This window comes from Dermochelys coriacea, chromosome 3 (assembly GCF_009764565.3).
Source record: "Dermochelys coriacea isolate rDerCor1 chromosome 3, rDerCor1.pri.v4, whole genome shotgun sequence".
NCBI lineage: Eukaryota > Metazoa > Chordata > Testudines > Dermochelyidae > Dermochelys > Dermochelys coriacea.
In genome coordinates, this window is record NC_050070.1 from 149,470,623 (window position 1) to 149,485,290 (window position 14,668).

Sequence of the window (14,668 nt, forward strand, 5' to 3'; positions counted from 1 at the left end):
GGTTTTACAGCCAGCACCTGCTATGATTAATGAGATAGGACAGTTTACATCTCACTGCTGTTGTCTCAGACTGCCTGCAGATTCAGGAATAAATCTCTGCATTGGTCCATGTTCCGTTCACATTAGGAAGCTTATTTTTGCAACCAAAAAGGCTAGAAACTTATTGTTCTTTTTAAATAGAGGAAAACTGACATTCTGCACAACCTGAATTGTTTTGGGGTCCACTACTACATCAGGCAGGCCAGATATTGGACATCTCTGATTAAAAGGGATATATGGGGTCTTCACCACATGATCTACAAGCATATGACACATGCAGCAAAGACAGCAGAATCCACTTCCTACAGATGGGCTCAAACAGCAACAGCTGCACTCCCATCAATGGATTACTCCAATATTAACCAGATAGAAAGGACTTCAGTGCTTCTGTGGTCACATTTAGCCAATCCTAAACTTCTGTAGTGACAAATTAACAAAGAAGTCAGGGAAATACACCATCTGTGGAGCAGAACCAGGCACAGCCTTGGCAATTCAATATGTAGACTATATAGAGGGGCAAAGAGGGGTGAGTATGGTTGGTGCCCAAGTGTTACTTTAGAGGACATTTGTTTTCCACAATGAGAATTTCTCCCATGCAGCAAAGAGAAGTGAGATCAACTATTTCTTCTCACAGCAGAACAAGGCCAACTTGCATTATATATACACACACAATATAAGGCAAGCTCCTATGCAATATTTTCTGGGATAATTAACACCTATGATAAATCTATTTAATAAAAAAAAGTCCTCTCCCTGGCTTAGTTTCTGTTCTTTTATGTGCTTGCCAGCCATAGATTAAGAGGCTTTCATTACAAGACATTTTTCTTGGTGGAAAGCAGAAGCATCCCCCTCAGAAGCAGGTGAAATAACCTCCTGCAAGTGCTTTGAGCACATAAAAGAGGCAACTTACAAAAGAATTTAAGAGTAGTTGTCAGTTTCACGCTGCATGGAAAATACTCAAGAAGTGTAAAAAGCTAAGAGTTTAAAATATCCTGCCCCCTGCCACCACCAGTCCTTCCACAGAATACATACACTCCATTGTCAAATTCTGTTCAGCACACAAGCAAAGGTCCTGGGAGGCAACAGGAGTGAGGCAGCTTTTGCATCCTCCAGCCCCTAAAACAGACATGGTTTTTAATATTCCTTTAAAAAAAACCTGCATGAAATAAAAGTTTTTAAAAATCCTTCACTGAAAATAGGATTTAATAAACAGCACACAAGGTCCAGAGTCATTTCACATTAACTGTTTAATATTTAATATATTGCTTAATATCAGAAAAAGCAGTGTCCACATATACACACCCTTCTAGGATGCCATCAAAAGAATAAACATACACACAGGTAGGTCATGGACAGCACATCTGAAGACTTGGTGGTAAAAAGCCTCAGCGCTGATTAACAGGCTCCGTTTTTACAGCAATGCTTTAAGCCAGCCTGAGACCTTGTGCCCTCTCATCAAAGAGAAAGGGAAAATAAGAAAAGGAACTGTATAAAGCATGCAATTCTATACCCACCTTCTCAGAGGAGGATTCCAGCAGTCAAACAGCTCCAGAAAACATTTGTATCACTCCTGTGGAAATTAACCAAAAGCCAGGAAGGGGAAAGGGTCTGCCACAGAGCAGTGCAAACTGGGTGGTCATCCCAGACACGTGTGCTGAGTACTTAAGTCTATACCAGTCACAACCCTGTGGCGCCCTTTACTTTTCTTCCCAGCCACATCAAAACCTTCTGGCATACGGTTTTCTTAATGCCATCTGGAAAAAAGGCAGGTGGGCTCTGGGCAGAATGAAAACAGCTGAACAAACTGATCTAGACACAATTGTGGATTGTGCTAACGTCAGTAAACAGGCAACTGGGTAACCACTGGGATAAGTGTTACTGGGGAAAATAAGAAACTCTGGACTTGTCCCTTATGCTACTTAATCTGGGATGCTAACCTTCGGGTCACTTTACAAACCTGAGACAGGATATAGTCCCTCGTGTCCTTCCAGGAATCTGGAATGGGGATCAGCAGCGACAGCTGTAAGGGTCATTTTGTACTTAAGAACACAATAATCTCTAACTCTTATAAAGAATTGTTATATTAGAATAGACCAGTTGTCTAGTCCTGTATCCTGTTTCCAAGTGGCCAATGTGTGATGCTTCCGAGGAAGGTGTAATCCCCACATAACACACCAAACATACTATAGCAGATGGGGTGTGGGATTCCTTCCTGACGTCAGTAGACCAGTTTATGTCAAGAAGCATACAGACTGACCTTTGTAATTTTCTCCTAGATGATGTGACTACAAATGCAATCAAGAACACATTTGTTTGGAGCTTGCAAGGACACTTGATGAAATAATACTTTGTGGCAGCAAGCTCCACAGGTTAATTATACAATGTATAAATCCTCAAGTCAATTTAAAATGTTGTTCTTTAATTACTTAAGAGCAACATAGTTCTTGTATAGTGGAAAATGGCAATAAGAACACTTAAGTATAAGTGAATTGGCAGGAGAGTACCCATCTCCTTTTATTTACTTCTCCAAATTAAGCAGTCCTCGTCACCTATCCCTCACTTCTCCTCCCATGGGAATCCTCTCCAATCACTTTGCCTTTCAATTTCTGCTCTTCCCCATTTGAGTTTAGATTACCAGAACCAACAGAGGTATCAAGATGACACCAGCACCATCTATTTATGTAACAGCTGTAATATGGATTTGCCATCACCTCTATCTTCATAATAGAGCCTAACATCTTATTTTATTACTGCAAGACTGTGTATTTTGTTCTGTTTAGATTCTTATACCACACTCATCATTGTATCTGAGTGACTTCCAGTGCACTGTGTCTAAAGCAGTTCCCTTTGAGAGCCATGGAGTAGAGAAAAAATTGCATTTAAAAGTCCTAAAAATGTGTTCTCTGAGCTACGGTCTGCAACTTTCAATCTGAAGTGTCTTGAATCAGCCCATCACTAAGGGGAGTAGGTTAGGGTGACTACTTCCCACCACTTCCCCTGAAGCAGCTCTGATGCATGTTTTCCTTGCTACTGCTACTCAGCAGCTCCCCACTAGATACCTGCTGCATCACAGAGGAAGAAAACAAATCTGGCTGCTCCGATACCTGTTTCCCTGATGACTACAGGACGTCCAAGAGCAGTAGAGGAGCTCTATCTGAGCCTAGGGGAGTGCCTAGCAGAGGACAGCACCCATCCCCCACAAAAGCACCAGGGCAGCTGAGGAGAGAGGAGCAGAGGTGGGGACTGAACCAACCATCAAATATGGCTTCTGGATTCTGTGCTGCAGCTCTAGTGCAGGTTACAGCAGCTTGAGGGCGGCTCTAACTTGCGCCAGCTATGAGCCACAATGGATCAGTCAGCTGGAGATAGCTGGAATGCAACATGAGGCCCAGAAAGGAGCTATGTCATCTCTGGGGCTGCTGGGTTCTCATGGGTGGTTTCTGCTGCCTTTGTGCTATCTGAGTAGTGCAAAGAGGGTGGCACACTACAAAGATTCTGCCTCAGAGTACTGATTTTAGCCTTCACCTTTTTGAAATATGTTTGGCCTCAAGATGAAAACACTGTTGCAGCAGTGCATTAAGTGCTGGACTAGTACCTATTCCATGCTTTTCTTTTGCCTTCTCTCTCCCCAGGGCAAAACACTAAATTATTTATGATGTGCTAAGTGTACATATTTGCTAAAATACAATACCTAGATCTTTTTTGTGAGATTACCATTAATTCAGAACTCATCAGTGCATATGAGAAGTTTAAATTGTTTCTTTTAACATGCTTTGTGTTGCACTGGTCTACATGGAATTTCATGGGTTGCCACGTTGTCTGGCTTTCATTGGTATTTCTGAAGTTCCTCAACACTCCTTAGGCTTGAGGAACCTAACTAATACCTCAGTGGCATATTTTGCCACTTCTCTATTCACCCTTAATTTCCAAATATGTAATATATTAAACACCAGTCCTAGAACTGATCTGTAGGTTTCCTTTAAGCCCTTTCCATGCTGAAAACCAGACAATTATTCCCTCTTTTTGCCTAACCCTTAACTACTTTTTAATCTATACCAAAACCTTACATCTCAGCTCTCTGCTGCCTACCTTTATCCCTTAAACACAAATGTGGTCAGGAAGAATTCATATCTGAAGATAGCAGATGGGCATTTTTCAAAAGCTTTTTAAAAGTTTAAATAAAATGTGTCATTATTTAGTTAACCCTTTCAAAGAATTGCAACAAGTTAGAGACCAGATTTATCCTTAGAAGAGCTGTACTGGTTTGTCCTCTTGTATTGTGTTATATCAAGAAAGTCAAACTTAATTTAACAAAAATAATCCAAGTCATTTCAGATTATTTGAAAGGGGTTACCTCTTTCCACATGCATTGCTAGATGTTACAGATGTCCAATACTAGGCTCATAGATAAGTGCTAAGAAGGCAGCCAGCAGTTTTCACATGGAATTTCCTTGTTGCATTGCAGCTTAATAAGGCCCCATGTATCTTGCAGTAAACTTGATCTAAATTCACTGCAGCAAGGGCTCTTCATTTCTGCTGCACTCCAGTATAGCACAATGAAACATGCAGCTTCTTGCATCATTCAAACATTGCTCTTTGAATTTACAAGAAGCTTGTGCCTGAAAGGTTTTTTTTGCGTATTCAATATTATTCATGCTCCAGAGAGCTTTACTTATTCCACCTTATCAGCAGATGAATAGAACCAACAACTTTATAAGATGAAATGAAAGGCAACTTCCTCTTCACATAAAATGTTCAGACAGCCATCTCAGGGAGGAGAGGTAATCGAGTATGGCACCACTCAGCCATCACACACAAACAAAACCCCTCTCAAACTCAACCCTCCTCCTGAAACTCGACTCAAGAATCCAAAGTCAGCCTAGGACTTGGGGCTTCCAAGTCAGAGCACTACAGCTCTGCAAGCAGCGGGGATCAGTACAGTAGATAACCAATTAAATGTATTTATCTGTAAACCACAGCAAAAACAAAAACAAAACAAAAAAACTTATGCCATTTCACAAAAGTGAAGGGATCCATACAAACTCCCTGCCGCCCTCCACATAGCCGCAAACATACCCTCATCCTACTCTTGAACAGCTCCTGCTCTCCCACTGCTAGCTATCCCAATGTCTCTGTCAGTACCTCTCAATCCTAACATCCTGCTATTCCAATCTAGGCACATTGAACAAAGATGGTCAGTTGTACCACACTCTGGGATGAGTATTTGCTAAGGAGTACAGTAAGAAAAAAAAATCATTTCACATGTAATTTAAAATCAGATCTACATCTGGAGAAAAATATTGTGGCAGCAGTTCTCAAATTATGGCTTACAAGGGTTCTTGCTTTTAGCTTGTGCTAGCTGCTCATTTACAGTGTCTTCTATGAGTAAACAAGCTCCTCACTACAGAACATTGATGCCTGTAGAAGCAGCTAGAGAAAGAGGAAGGAAAAGAAAAAAAAAAGAAGACAGGATTCAAATTATTTCTTCTCAAAAAAATGTAATTTGGCATTTACTAATTCACCAAGTACATTACTTGCAACAGGGATATTGTGGTGCGGAATGGAGATGTATGGAATGGGAAACTGTTCATTCAATTCTCATACTTTAGTGATCCATATGATGAGAGGCTTTGAAAACTTCTGGACTAGGGCATTAACCAAAAAGTACCACTGAATTCCAATGCACAGTGTTTTTGACCCAGAAAGGTGAAGACTAAGCCCCCAGAAAAGTGGAGAGTAAACTTCACCCTATGTTCAAAGTAACCATTAATATTCTGAAGCTAATCCTACCCCCACCCGCCAACAAACTCTGAACTCCATACAAAGCTGGCAAGAAAATGGATTTCTCCTTCCCACTGGAGATTTCAAAAAAGATACCAGGGAGTAGGATACTTCTCTGAAGAAACTGGTATAAAGAAAGGAGGAAAAATAACATCTACTGACATTTGCAATCAGTTGCATTCAGAGGACGTATCATTGGAGGAACAAAAGCTAATACGGAAGAGAGACTGAATCCCAAGACAAGAGCACAGAACTCAAACAAAACCCAAACACAACTTTGAAAGGGTACCTCTATGATGTATGAAGACGACTTGAACAATCTCTCTCCCCCTGCCCCAGCTTGTGTTTTAATAATAGCAGATATGCATAATATTGTCTTCTATGGTTTTGTGTTGGGAGGCATTTTGGGAAGTGGAAGATAAGCAATTACAACAGATATAACATTTTAATTGAAGAGGAGAGGGTGAAGACTAACAAAGGCTTCCTGTTCAAAATGGTAAATGCTTAAGTGTCAATAAAAATAGTTTTAGGCAGTCTAACTAAAAATCCTTTCCCCTAACAGCTTAATTTTCATTATCTTGCTGCTTCTTATGATGTCACCATTTACACTAGCTCTCCAGTTTTTCAGCCTAGATGGGACCTACATTTCTCACATAAAAAATAAAGCAAAAACTTCTGAAAAAAATTCACGCTTTTACACGCATTTTTTTAAAAAGCAAAAAGGGCACCAGTCCATTTTCCCTTTGTAAGTCCACCTTTAAGAATAAAGAGTTACAGGTTGGCGTGGAGTAAAACAAGAAATATGAAATGGTAAGTCGCTGCTCCTTTCTGCTAGCCTTGCATAATTCAGAACTTGATCAATTTCCCACTGAAGTCAATTGGAGTCTTTCTGCTGATTTCAATGGGAATTAGATCAAGCCTTTACTGGTCAGACTTAATGGTGGAGATCTTACTTCTCTACTGCTGTCATATCAATGTCTCTCATCACCTGAAGCTGGTTAAAATAAAATACTTGTTTGAAATAAAACCATGAAAATTTAGAAAAATATATTTTTGATTACCATAAGTTTATTTTAAATGATTTAACAAATAAAAAAATGTTAGATTTATGCAAGCAAACATTTTAACGCTTTAATCTTTGACAAACTGTACAAATGAAAACCATCACACTACAGGTTTAATGGCTCAGGGACCATTCAGGGTGGGCATGTATGCAGCTGTGGCACACCGAGCGAGTCCAATTCCTGAGACCAGGGTTCAGATCTTCTGGTTCTTCAGAGCAGGGCAGCTGCTAAATGATTTAACACAAATAGTTACTGGATCACAATACAATGAAAGAAAGGCCATTTCAAATCATGTAAGTGACCTCAAATTGTCTGGTCCAGGTGTCAGGCCATGGAGCCTTACCGATTAGTCTTCTTCTTCAAAAGTGAGTTGACAGATTTTCTCCCTTGCTTAGTGAGGTGGTATCCACATGTGTTTATACAATACAGTAGGAGACCATTTAAGTACAGGTGTAATACAACAGTAATTACAAACCACAGGACATGAAACAAAGTCAACTCTATTCACACTTTCTGCATTTCAAACAATGGGAGCAATCAAAATCATGCATTACATCTGAAATAAACTTTTAGTTTCAATTCTTCTGCAAGAGTGTCCGTTTCCTTAAGTTCTGAATGGGTTTTCTTGAGCTTGTCTCACAGGCTAGTCATGGAATGTTACTGATGTAACTTAATGTGTGAACTGGAAACCATCCAAAAATGGTAAAGAATAAAAGACAAAAAATAAACAAAAACAACCAAATCACACATTATGAGATTCCATTTTAATGGCAGAGTACAGAAAAGAAATTGGTGAAATTTCACAAGAAAAACATTTTACACAATTCAGTATGTACAGAATAAAGTGTGTGTCTGGTTTTTGGTAAAACAAGTGTAAGCTTTAGTCAGTATCTACTGCAGGTTGCAAAATACTCCCATATTAAACTGAAACAAAGAATATACATAACAAAATCCCAGCACCGGCTCCTCAAATATTGAGACTGGCTGGGTCCATTTCAACCCACTGGGCTCTCTGCTGAGCTTTCAGCAGTTATTGAAGCGAGCTTGTTAGTTTCCAAACTACCATCAGCAGTTTTTGTGTTGCTCTGAACAATGCACAATCCATTGTCCCCTGAGCCACTCTCCTTTGCAGGTGTTTCCTTGAGCTCTGGGAGGACAGTTTCAATGCAGCCAGCAGCCTGGTTTTCCACACTGTCTCCATCACAGCTCAATGATGGCATTTCAGCAATGTCTACTGTGCTGTCTTTGCTCTCCTCCACTTGCAGAAGGATCTCAGAGATTGGAGGAATGCCCTGTATTTCTAAAACAGGCATGTCCACTTCTGTAGTGTCACTATTTGATAAGCGTGACTCAAGGTGTGGGGCAGCTGTTTCAGAGATCAGGGTGCAAAATTTGTCTTCTTGATCACCAGAAGTTAATGCAACAAAATCAATAATTTCTGGCTCATCCACTGGCTGCTCAATGCTCAGTTCACTGGTTTTGCTGGGCTCCAGCCCGATGGATGCAATGGTTTCTAATTTGGGGAGATCTTCAGTATCCTCATTTAGAATTCCTGCTGTTAGGATACCAAGATGTTCACGTTCCACTTCAATGTCCCCCAAACTGAAATCAATGCTTTCTAACTCCAACTCTGCTTTCAGGATGGGAGTGTCACTAGGTTTTACATCTTCTGGCTTTAAGGAATCTTTCTCATTTTCCATATTAAAATTTAGCGTGAGAGTTTCTGATTGTTCAAAGCTAAATTCTGAGTAAGTGGTGTTAAGGTCAAAGTCACTAGCTGCTGAGGTACTTAAGACCTCTTGGTTTATTTCTGTGTGGCTAAGGGTCCCTCCTCCAAGACGACCCACATTGAAGTCTGCTGGTAGAGCATCTAGTGGCTCTTGAACCATATCAGACTGAGCACTAGAAAAGTCAACACCTCCTATTTCTAATGCATCTTTCTCTGCAGTAAAATTCCCTAACTTTATATCTGATTCAGGGCCTCTCAATGTATTATTTTCAACATCATACATTAACTCTAGGCAGGAATTGGGTTCAACAGTGTTTGCAGTACAGGTGCCAACTAGCTCTGTGACACCCTGCTCCTGGCGGTGGATGTCTAACGTTGCACAGCTTGAATTTTCATGCCTGAGCTCTTCTTGTACCACTAATATGCTATTTTTCATTTCTACGTTGGTGAGACACATGACAGGGACACTGACTTCATTAGAACCATTGTTTATTTCTGGATTATCTACTGTTTGAGTATATGGTAGTTCCTGACTACTTTGTGACTGAGAACTAACCAAGATGATCTGTTCGTTTTTATTACTAGTTTGAGAGGAGTCCAATTCACTTGGGCATTTTGCTGTCAATTCTGAAACCCTATTTTGGATCTCTGAAGTCTGGAGGGCTTCATCAATAACTGCTGACTGAGACCTTTCCAAGTCTACATTTCCCAGTTTTATTCCTTGTAAGGATGCATCATGTTCTATCATTATCGCTACGGAAACTTTTTCCTCACTGACTTTATTTGATGTGTCTAGTTGTTCCAATTTACCCTGAACATATGGCAACTCTGGGCTGTCAATTTCTGTATTAGTTTTATAGCTGTCATCACTTAATTTTTCCTCTGTTAAACTGGGATCTCCCACCTTGTGGATTTCAATGCATCTTTCAGGTAACTGATTCCCTGGGTGTCCGAGACTAAGTTCAAAATGAGCTCCTGTTAACTCTGAGTCTTCCATCTCTATATCTTTTTCAGAAGTATTAGATATATCTGCTTTGGCATCCACAGTACTGTCTCTCTTCTCCTCTCTGGTTTTCCCTTGGACCTCAATTATTTGTGGATCTTGGGATTCCTGGCAGACCTCTTGTTCTCCACCTGTTCTACCCATGTCTCTCATTTCTACAGATTTCTGGATATGGGTGACAGTTTTAATTTCCGACAATTGTCTGACTGACATTTCTGGTATCTGAGGCTCTGGTAGTTTCTTACTAATTTCTGCCTGATAAATAGTTTCCATTTCTACCTCATTCTCCCAGGGAACTGAAGCACCTGCTGCTTGATCTTTAGACTGCACGATTTCCTCTTCTTTGGATTTAGCTTGAAAGTCTGATGCAAGAACATTTTGGGATTCATAGCTCACCTCCCCCTGAACCCTGTTTGGGATTTCAGTGCTCTTTTCTGTATAGGGTGTTGAAGTCTCCTGGACTTCTACTTTCTCAGGTTCTGAGGCCCCCTCATCTGAGTAGACCTGACTAACCTCTGAGTAAGTAGCTATATATTGGAAAGTTTCTTTCATGGAAGATGGACTGCTACTTGGTTTAGAGTTTGCTGGCATATCTGTGCTTCTCTCTGTTTTTGCTATGTTAAAGTTTTCTCCATTTGGAACTGGGGAACTTGCAAGTTTGCTATCAGATGAATTCTTTCCACCACTACTGTAGAAGATATCATAGAGGTCTTTAGCATTTGCTGTGGCCAGACAAGAGTTCCGTTTCTCTATTTTTTTAGCCTGGTCACTAAAAGCAGTAGAAGGTGGTGGTGGAGGGGGGCGCACTGGCATTGCCAGCATTTCCTGGTCACTTTCAGATACCCCTGGCGCCACTTCATCTGCTGGGATGACTGCTGCCTGTTTAGCTGGAGGTGGAATTGAGGGTGGAGGTGGAGGTGGCTTCTCAGAGGATTCATTCTTCTCTGGCACTTTCATATCCTCCTGTGTCCCTTTCAAAATTACCTCCTCTCCCCCAAACGCTTTTGAGATTATATCTGGAGGCAGCAGAACATCTGCATTGGATTCTTTCACTACAGGTAGTGGTTTGGTGGTGGCACCAGAGGATTTTATAGACAAAAAAGTGTTTAAAGGTGCTGGCTTGCTTACTGTTGCTGTTGCAGACTTCCTGAAAATCATGGTAGGGACTGGCAGATTGGGTCGAATTTTTGCTTGTGTTGAAGTGGAAGCGACTGGTGTCCAGGGGCTAGTGTGTGGTATAACGGTCTTCCCAGAGAGCTTAATTTCAATGGGCTTGGCATGGGGTTTCCCAGATTGAGACTTGCCCTCCTCCTTATCTTTATTTCCTTCAACACTCTCCTCCTTTGGGGGAGCTGCAACTGCTCCTGGATTTTTATCCTCTCTCTCATTCTTTTTCCAGCTGAACTTTCCAAAGGAAGATTGAGTTGGCGATTCCTTTTTTGAATCCTCTTTCTTCTCTTCCTTCTTCTCTTCCTTCTTCTCTTCCTTCTTCAATTTAAGCTTAATGCCAAGTTTCCGCCCAGCAGTATCCATTTTGCCCTGAGTACTACTGGTTTCACTAACCCCTTCTCCCAACTCTGGAGTGCTCTTTGTTTCTTCTTTTTTTGCCACTTTTGCCTTCTTCTCATCTTTCTCCTCTTTTTGCTTTTCTCCCAGTTTCCGTTTCATCTCATTCTGCCGCCTGCGCTCCGTTTCCAGGACCACAGCCAAGCCAGCTTGACGGTCCAGGTTTCTCCTCTCTTCATAAAGTGGATTCTCATCCACATGTTTCTGTGAAAAGAAATGGCACAATCTCAGCAGCTGTTACTAAAGAAATAAAACTTTGCTCTGGAACGGTTCTGACTTGTTAGATTTGCCAGTTCAACACTATTAAGAGAACAGAAATCTTCTTCCTGCCAAGAAACAGGAAATAGGGGTTTCACACCCAGAATTCTTCAACTCAATGCTAAGAAAACATTAAAATTAAATCCTATATTCTACAGAAATGTTTGAAAGTCAGCACTGGGATTATAGCCTGACGTCAATACCACACAGATGAACGAACCTCTATATAAGCTAGTAAATTCTATTTCTTGCTCTTAGTGTGTTTAATTTGTTCAGTAGTAAATGGTCACACTACTCAACCATGAGGCAAGTATTATTTCAAAGGGAAGGAACTGACGCAACGGGAAGGAAAAGAGAGAGAATCAGAAGCTAACCAAGGAATGGCTCACTGCTGGTACCCCAGGTACCAACCTTGTATTTCTCATTGTGAGGATGACTTTTCACATGTTGCTCTCCTGAGATTTGATCTCCAAAAAATTCATGACAGAGCTGGCAATAATATCCAGTGATGGGAATCAGAAACTCAGAGCCTGAAAAGGCAAAAGAAAATAGAGAAATAAAACAGAAGAAAATGCCTAACCTTTAATAAAAGCCAAAAAAAATCCATGACAGGTACCAGTGATATAGAACCTCCAGCAATGTTCGTACTCATGCTCTTGGAATTGGACAAACTATTCTTTACACTTCCAGTATGGGAACTTGCACTACCGGGAATACTCCTTAGATTTAACACATCCTATCTTCAGCATCATGGCTGTGAGAATTATTTTCAATTCTTTCCCTCATCCACTACTATTTCTTAAAATATTAAACTGCTAGTGCTTGTGCTTTTTGTCTGCTTTCTCATCTCCAACAAAGTCCACTCAAATACTAATTACCACCTAAAACTGCAAAGCCTTCTAAAGGAAAGCACTCAAAATCCACAATGCATGCCTGGGAAAAAAGGCAACTTTCTCAATAAAGCTTAATTCGTTGTGTCTTTGTGCCCACAGGAAACCACCTATTGTAACCTAACATACAGCAGATCCTTCCTCCAGTGCCATTATCCAAAATACCAGATTGAGAAGATTATATACAAGACAGTAAATCAATTCCTAGCAGGACTGTTAAGTACATCACTTGTGTGCAGTAGTATTTTTTGATCCAAACATTATACCTTCACAATTCACTATAAATCCTTTCCTCCGGTCTCTGTCACTTGAACCCAACAAGTTTACATCAGAGGCCTCTCAGGGGCACTTCCCAGGACCAAAGCAAATATATAAAGGAAAGTTACAGGCTTCAGAGCAGCTAAAATACTAACATCCCCCAAAAAACTAAATTTTGCAACCTTTTTCTTAATCCTGCTGTTTCAGCAGCAGTTCATCTTAGAATGTCTGGAGAGAAGGAAACAAACCACCTAACGCTTAGAAGAAGCAACCACCACAAAAGTCAAATGTTAAAAACAACTTATGTTTCCCTACAATCTCACTCCATGCTCTTTTAAACTTGAATAATCAGGGAATGCCACCTAACTTGGAATGGTTACCATACTCCTCCCATACATAGTCAAGGTTTTACACACTATCTAGAACCACAATCAAAACCACTGGACTTCCTCTCCCAGAGCAGCTGGAACCTGCTGGAGGGCAGATCAAGATCGTATGTAGGAGAAAAGGAAGTAATGTTACCTTTGGCGGGAACCGTTATCTTATCAATGCGTTTTACGAAGTCTTGTTTGGCCTCACTCTGGGTCTTCGAAGCCCAAGGTCTGTTGTAAGGATCCAGGGTCTATTTGCATAGTGACAGAGGCATACAAGCTCATTCATTACACTAACAAGTCAAATACACCCTTCTTGTTTTTTCTTTTTACATCACTTTAATACAGTGAGAAGCAAAATCAGAATACAAATATGTACAAGAACTATGTTCTATTCCCTTTCCCTCCTTGTGATTTGTTATAAAGAAAATAACCTGTGAAAAGGTAACAGATAAATCAAATCAACAAGTAGGTGGTCTTTGAAATGCAAATTTTAAAAACTGGTGCCCTACTGAACTAGATACAAAAGCCCCATTTATGCTAATAAACAAGTTACACAAACTGCTGAAGCTTTACATTAAGCGATTGCTCTTGAGTTCAGTATCACTTCAAGCTCTCTTGCAAAGGATAATTTTGTGACTGATACTTCAGTGTGTAATTCCTTACAACATGAAATCTACTTAATGAAGGAGGCTTGACACATACCTGTCTGTGTTTCTTATTGTGCATGTGTGTAAAAAAGTCAAACATGGTCCCACAGATGGTATTGCAGTCTTTGCACCAGTGGTTCCCTGCGTCATAATATTCATAAATATTGGCCAACTGGAAAGGATGCTTGGACGACTGAGAAGAGGATTCTGCCGGCTTGGGACTTTTACCTCTGGACTTTTCATTTGTTGTTTTTGATTCCTAAATGGAACACAAGGAAACGTTTCTTTAAGACACGGAAGGACACACGGTGTGTTGGAACTCAAAACCTGCCTCCAGCAGAGACCATACACACACAAAAAATATATATATCACCTGCTAGTCAACGCTCAGGCTAAGTCCACCGTTTCAGTGAGCTGGCACTGCAGACTCAGATGCTGTGTGGCCAATGAAGAGCTTCCAATAAGATTCCCAGATGTAATGGCTAGATAGTAGGTATGTAATCAAGGAACCAAATGAGCAAATACCCCCATGGCAAGCATCCTCCCCACTTTATGGGGTAAGTGTAGGTACCTGAGTGGTGCCAGTTAGAGTACCAGCTAAACATTGCCAGGAATATCTAAAAAACTCCCTACTGCCATACTGTGGTTATTGTAAAAATAACTTGGATGGAAACAGAATAAAAAGGAATTGAATCATTTAACTCAAAACTATTTAACAGGCAAAGAATAACACCCTGCATAGCTAAACAAGTGCCTTGTATTTTCCAACAGGCTCATGATTTCTAAGGAGCCAGAAACAAGCCTCTTTTACCCAAGTTTATGCGATACAACGTGCGTCTTGTGCTTAGATGCATCCTAGAATAGACGCTAGCACTTTACGCACTTGAAGTCTATTGTAATGGACACTGACCTGTAAAGGCCTAAGTCATGCAGCAGAAGACCCCCACCATTTTTAAAAATAAACAAAACGAGTATCTTAAATCAGGAATCTGAGGTACAGGTGAAAATCTGAGTGTGAAAAAAATCAAACAATACCCAAGAGGGACATAAGATTAAGTC

General features: G+C 40.5%; 1 protein-coding gene across 4 annotated transcripts in view; it reads right to left on the reverse strand.

Moving 5' to 3' along the window:
- Window positions 1–4,225: 4,225 nt before the first annotated feature.
- ZNF318 (zinc finger protein 318) overlaps window positions 4,226–14,668 on the reverse strand; it is a 35,936-nt gene continuing 25,493 nt past the window's right edge. For 2 of the 4 annotated variants that reach the window (XM_038395410.2, XM_043511545.1), the window contains exons 7-10: window positions 13,665–13,868; window positions 13,111–13,210; window positions 11,852–11,970; window positions 4,226–11,386 (exon numbers count right to left, since the gene is read on the reverse strand). In XM_038395410.2, the coding sequence (XP_038251338.1) occupies window positions 7,880–11,386; window positions 11,852–11,970; window positions 13,111–13,210; window positions 13,665–13,868 (3,930 nt within the window). In that variant the 3' untranslated portion in view covers window positions 4,226–7,879. The remainder of the gene's footprint in view (window positions 11,387–11,851; window positions 11,971–13,110; window positions 13,211–13,664; window positions 13,869–14,668) is intronic. The other 2 variants (XR_006280162.1, XM_043511544.1) reach the window with 2 other exon arrangements.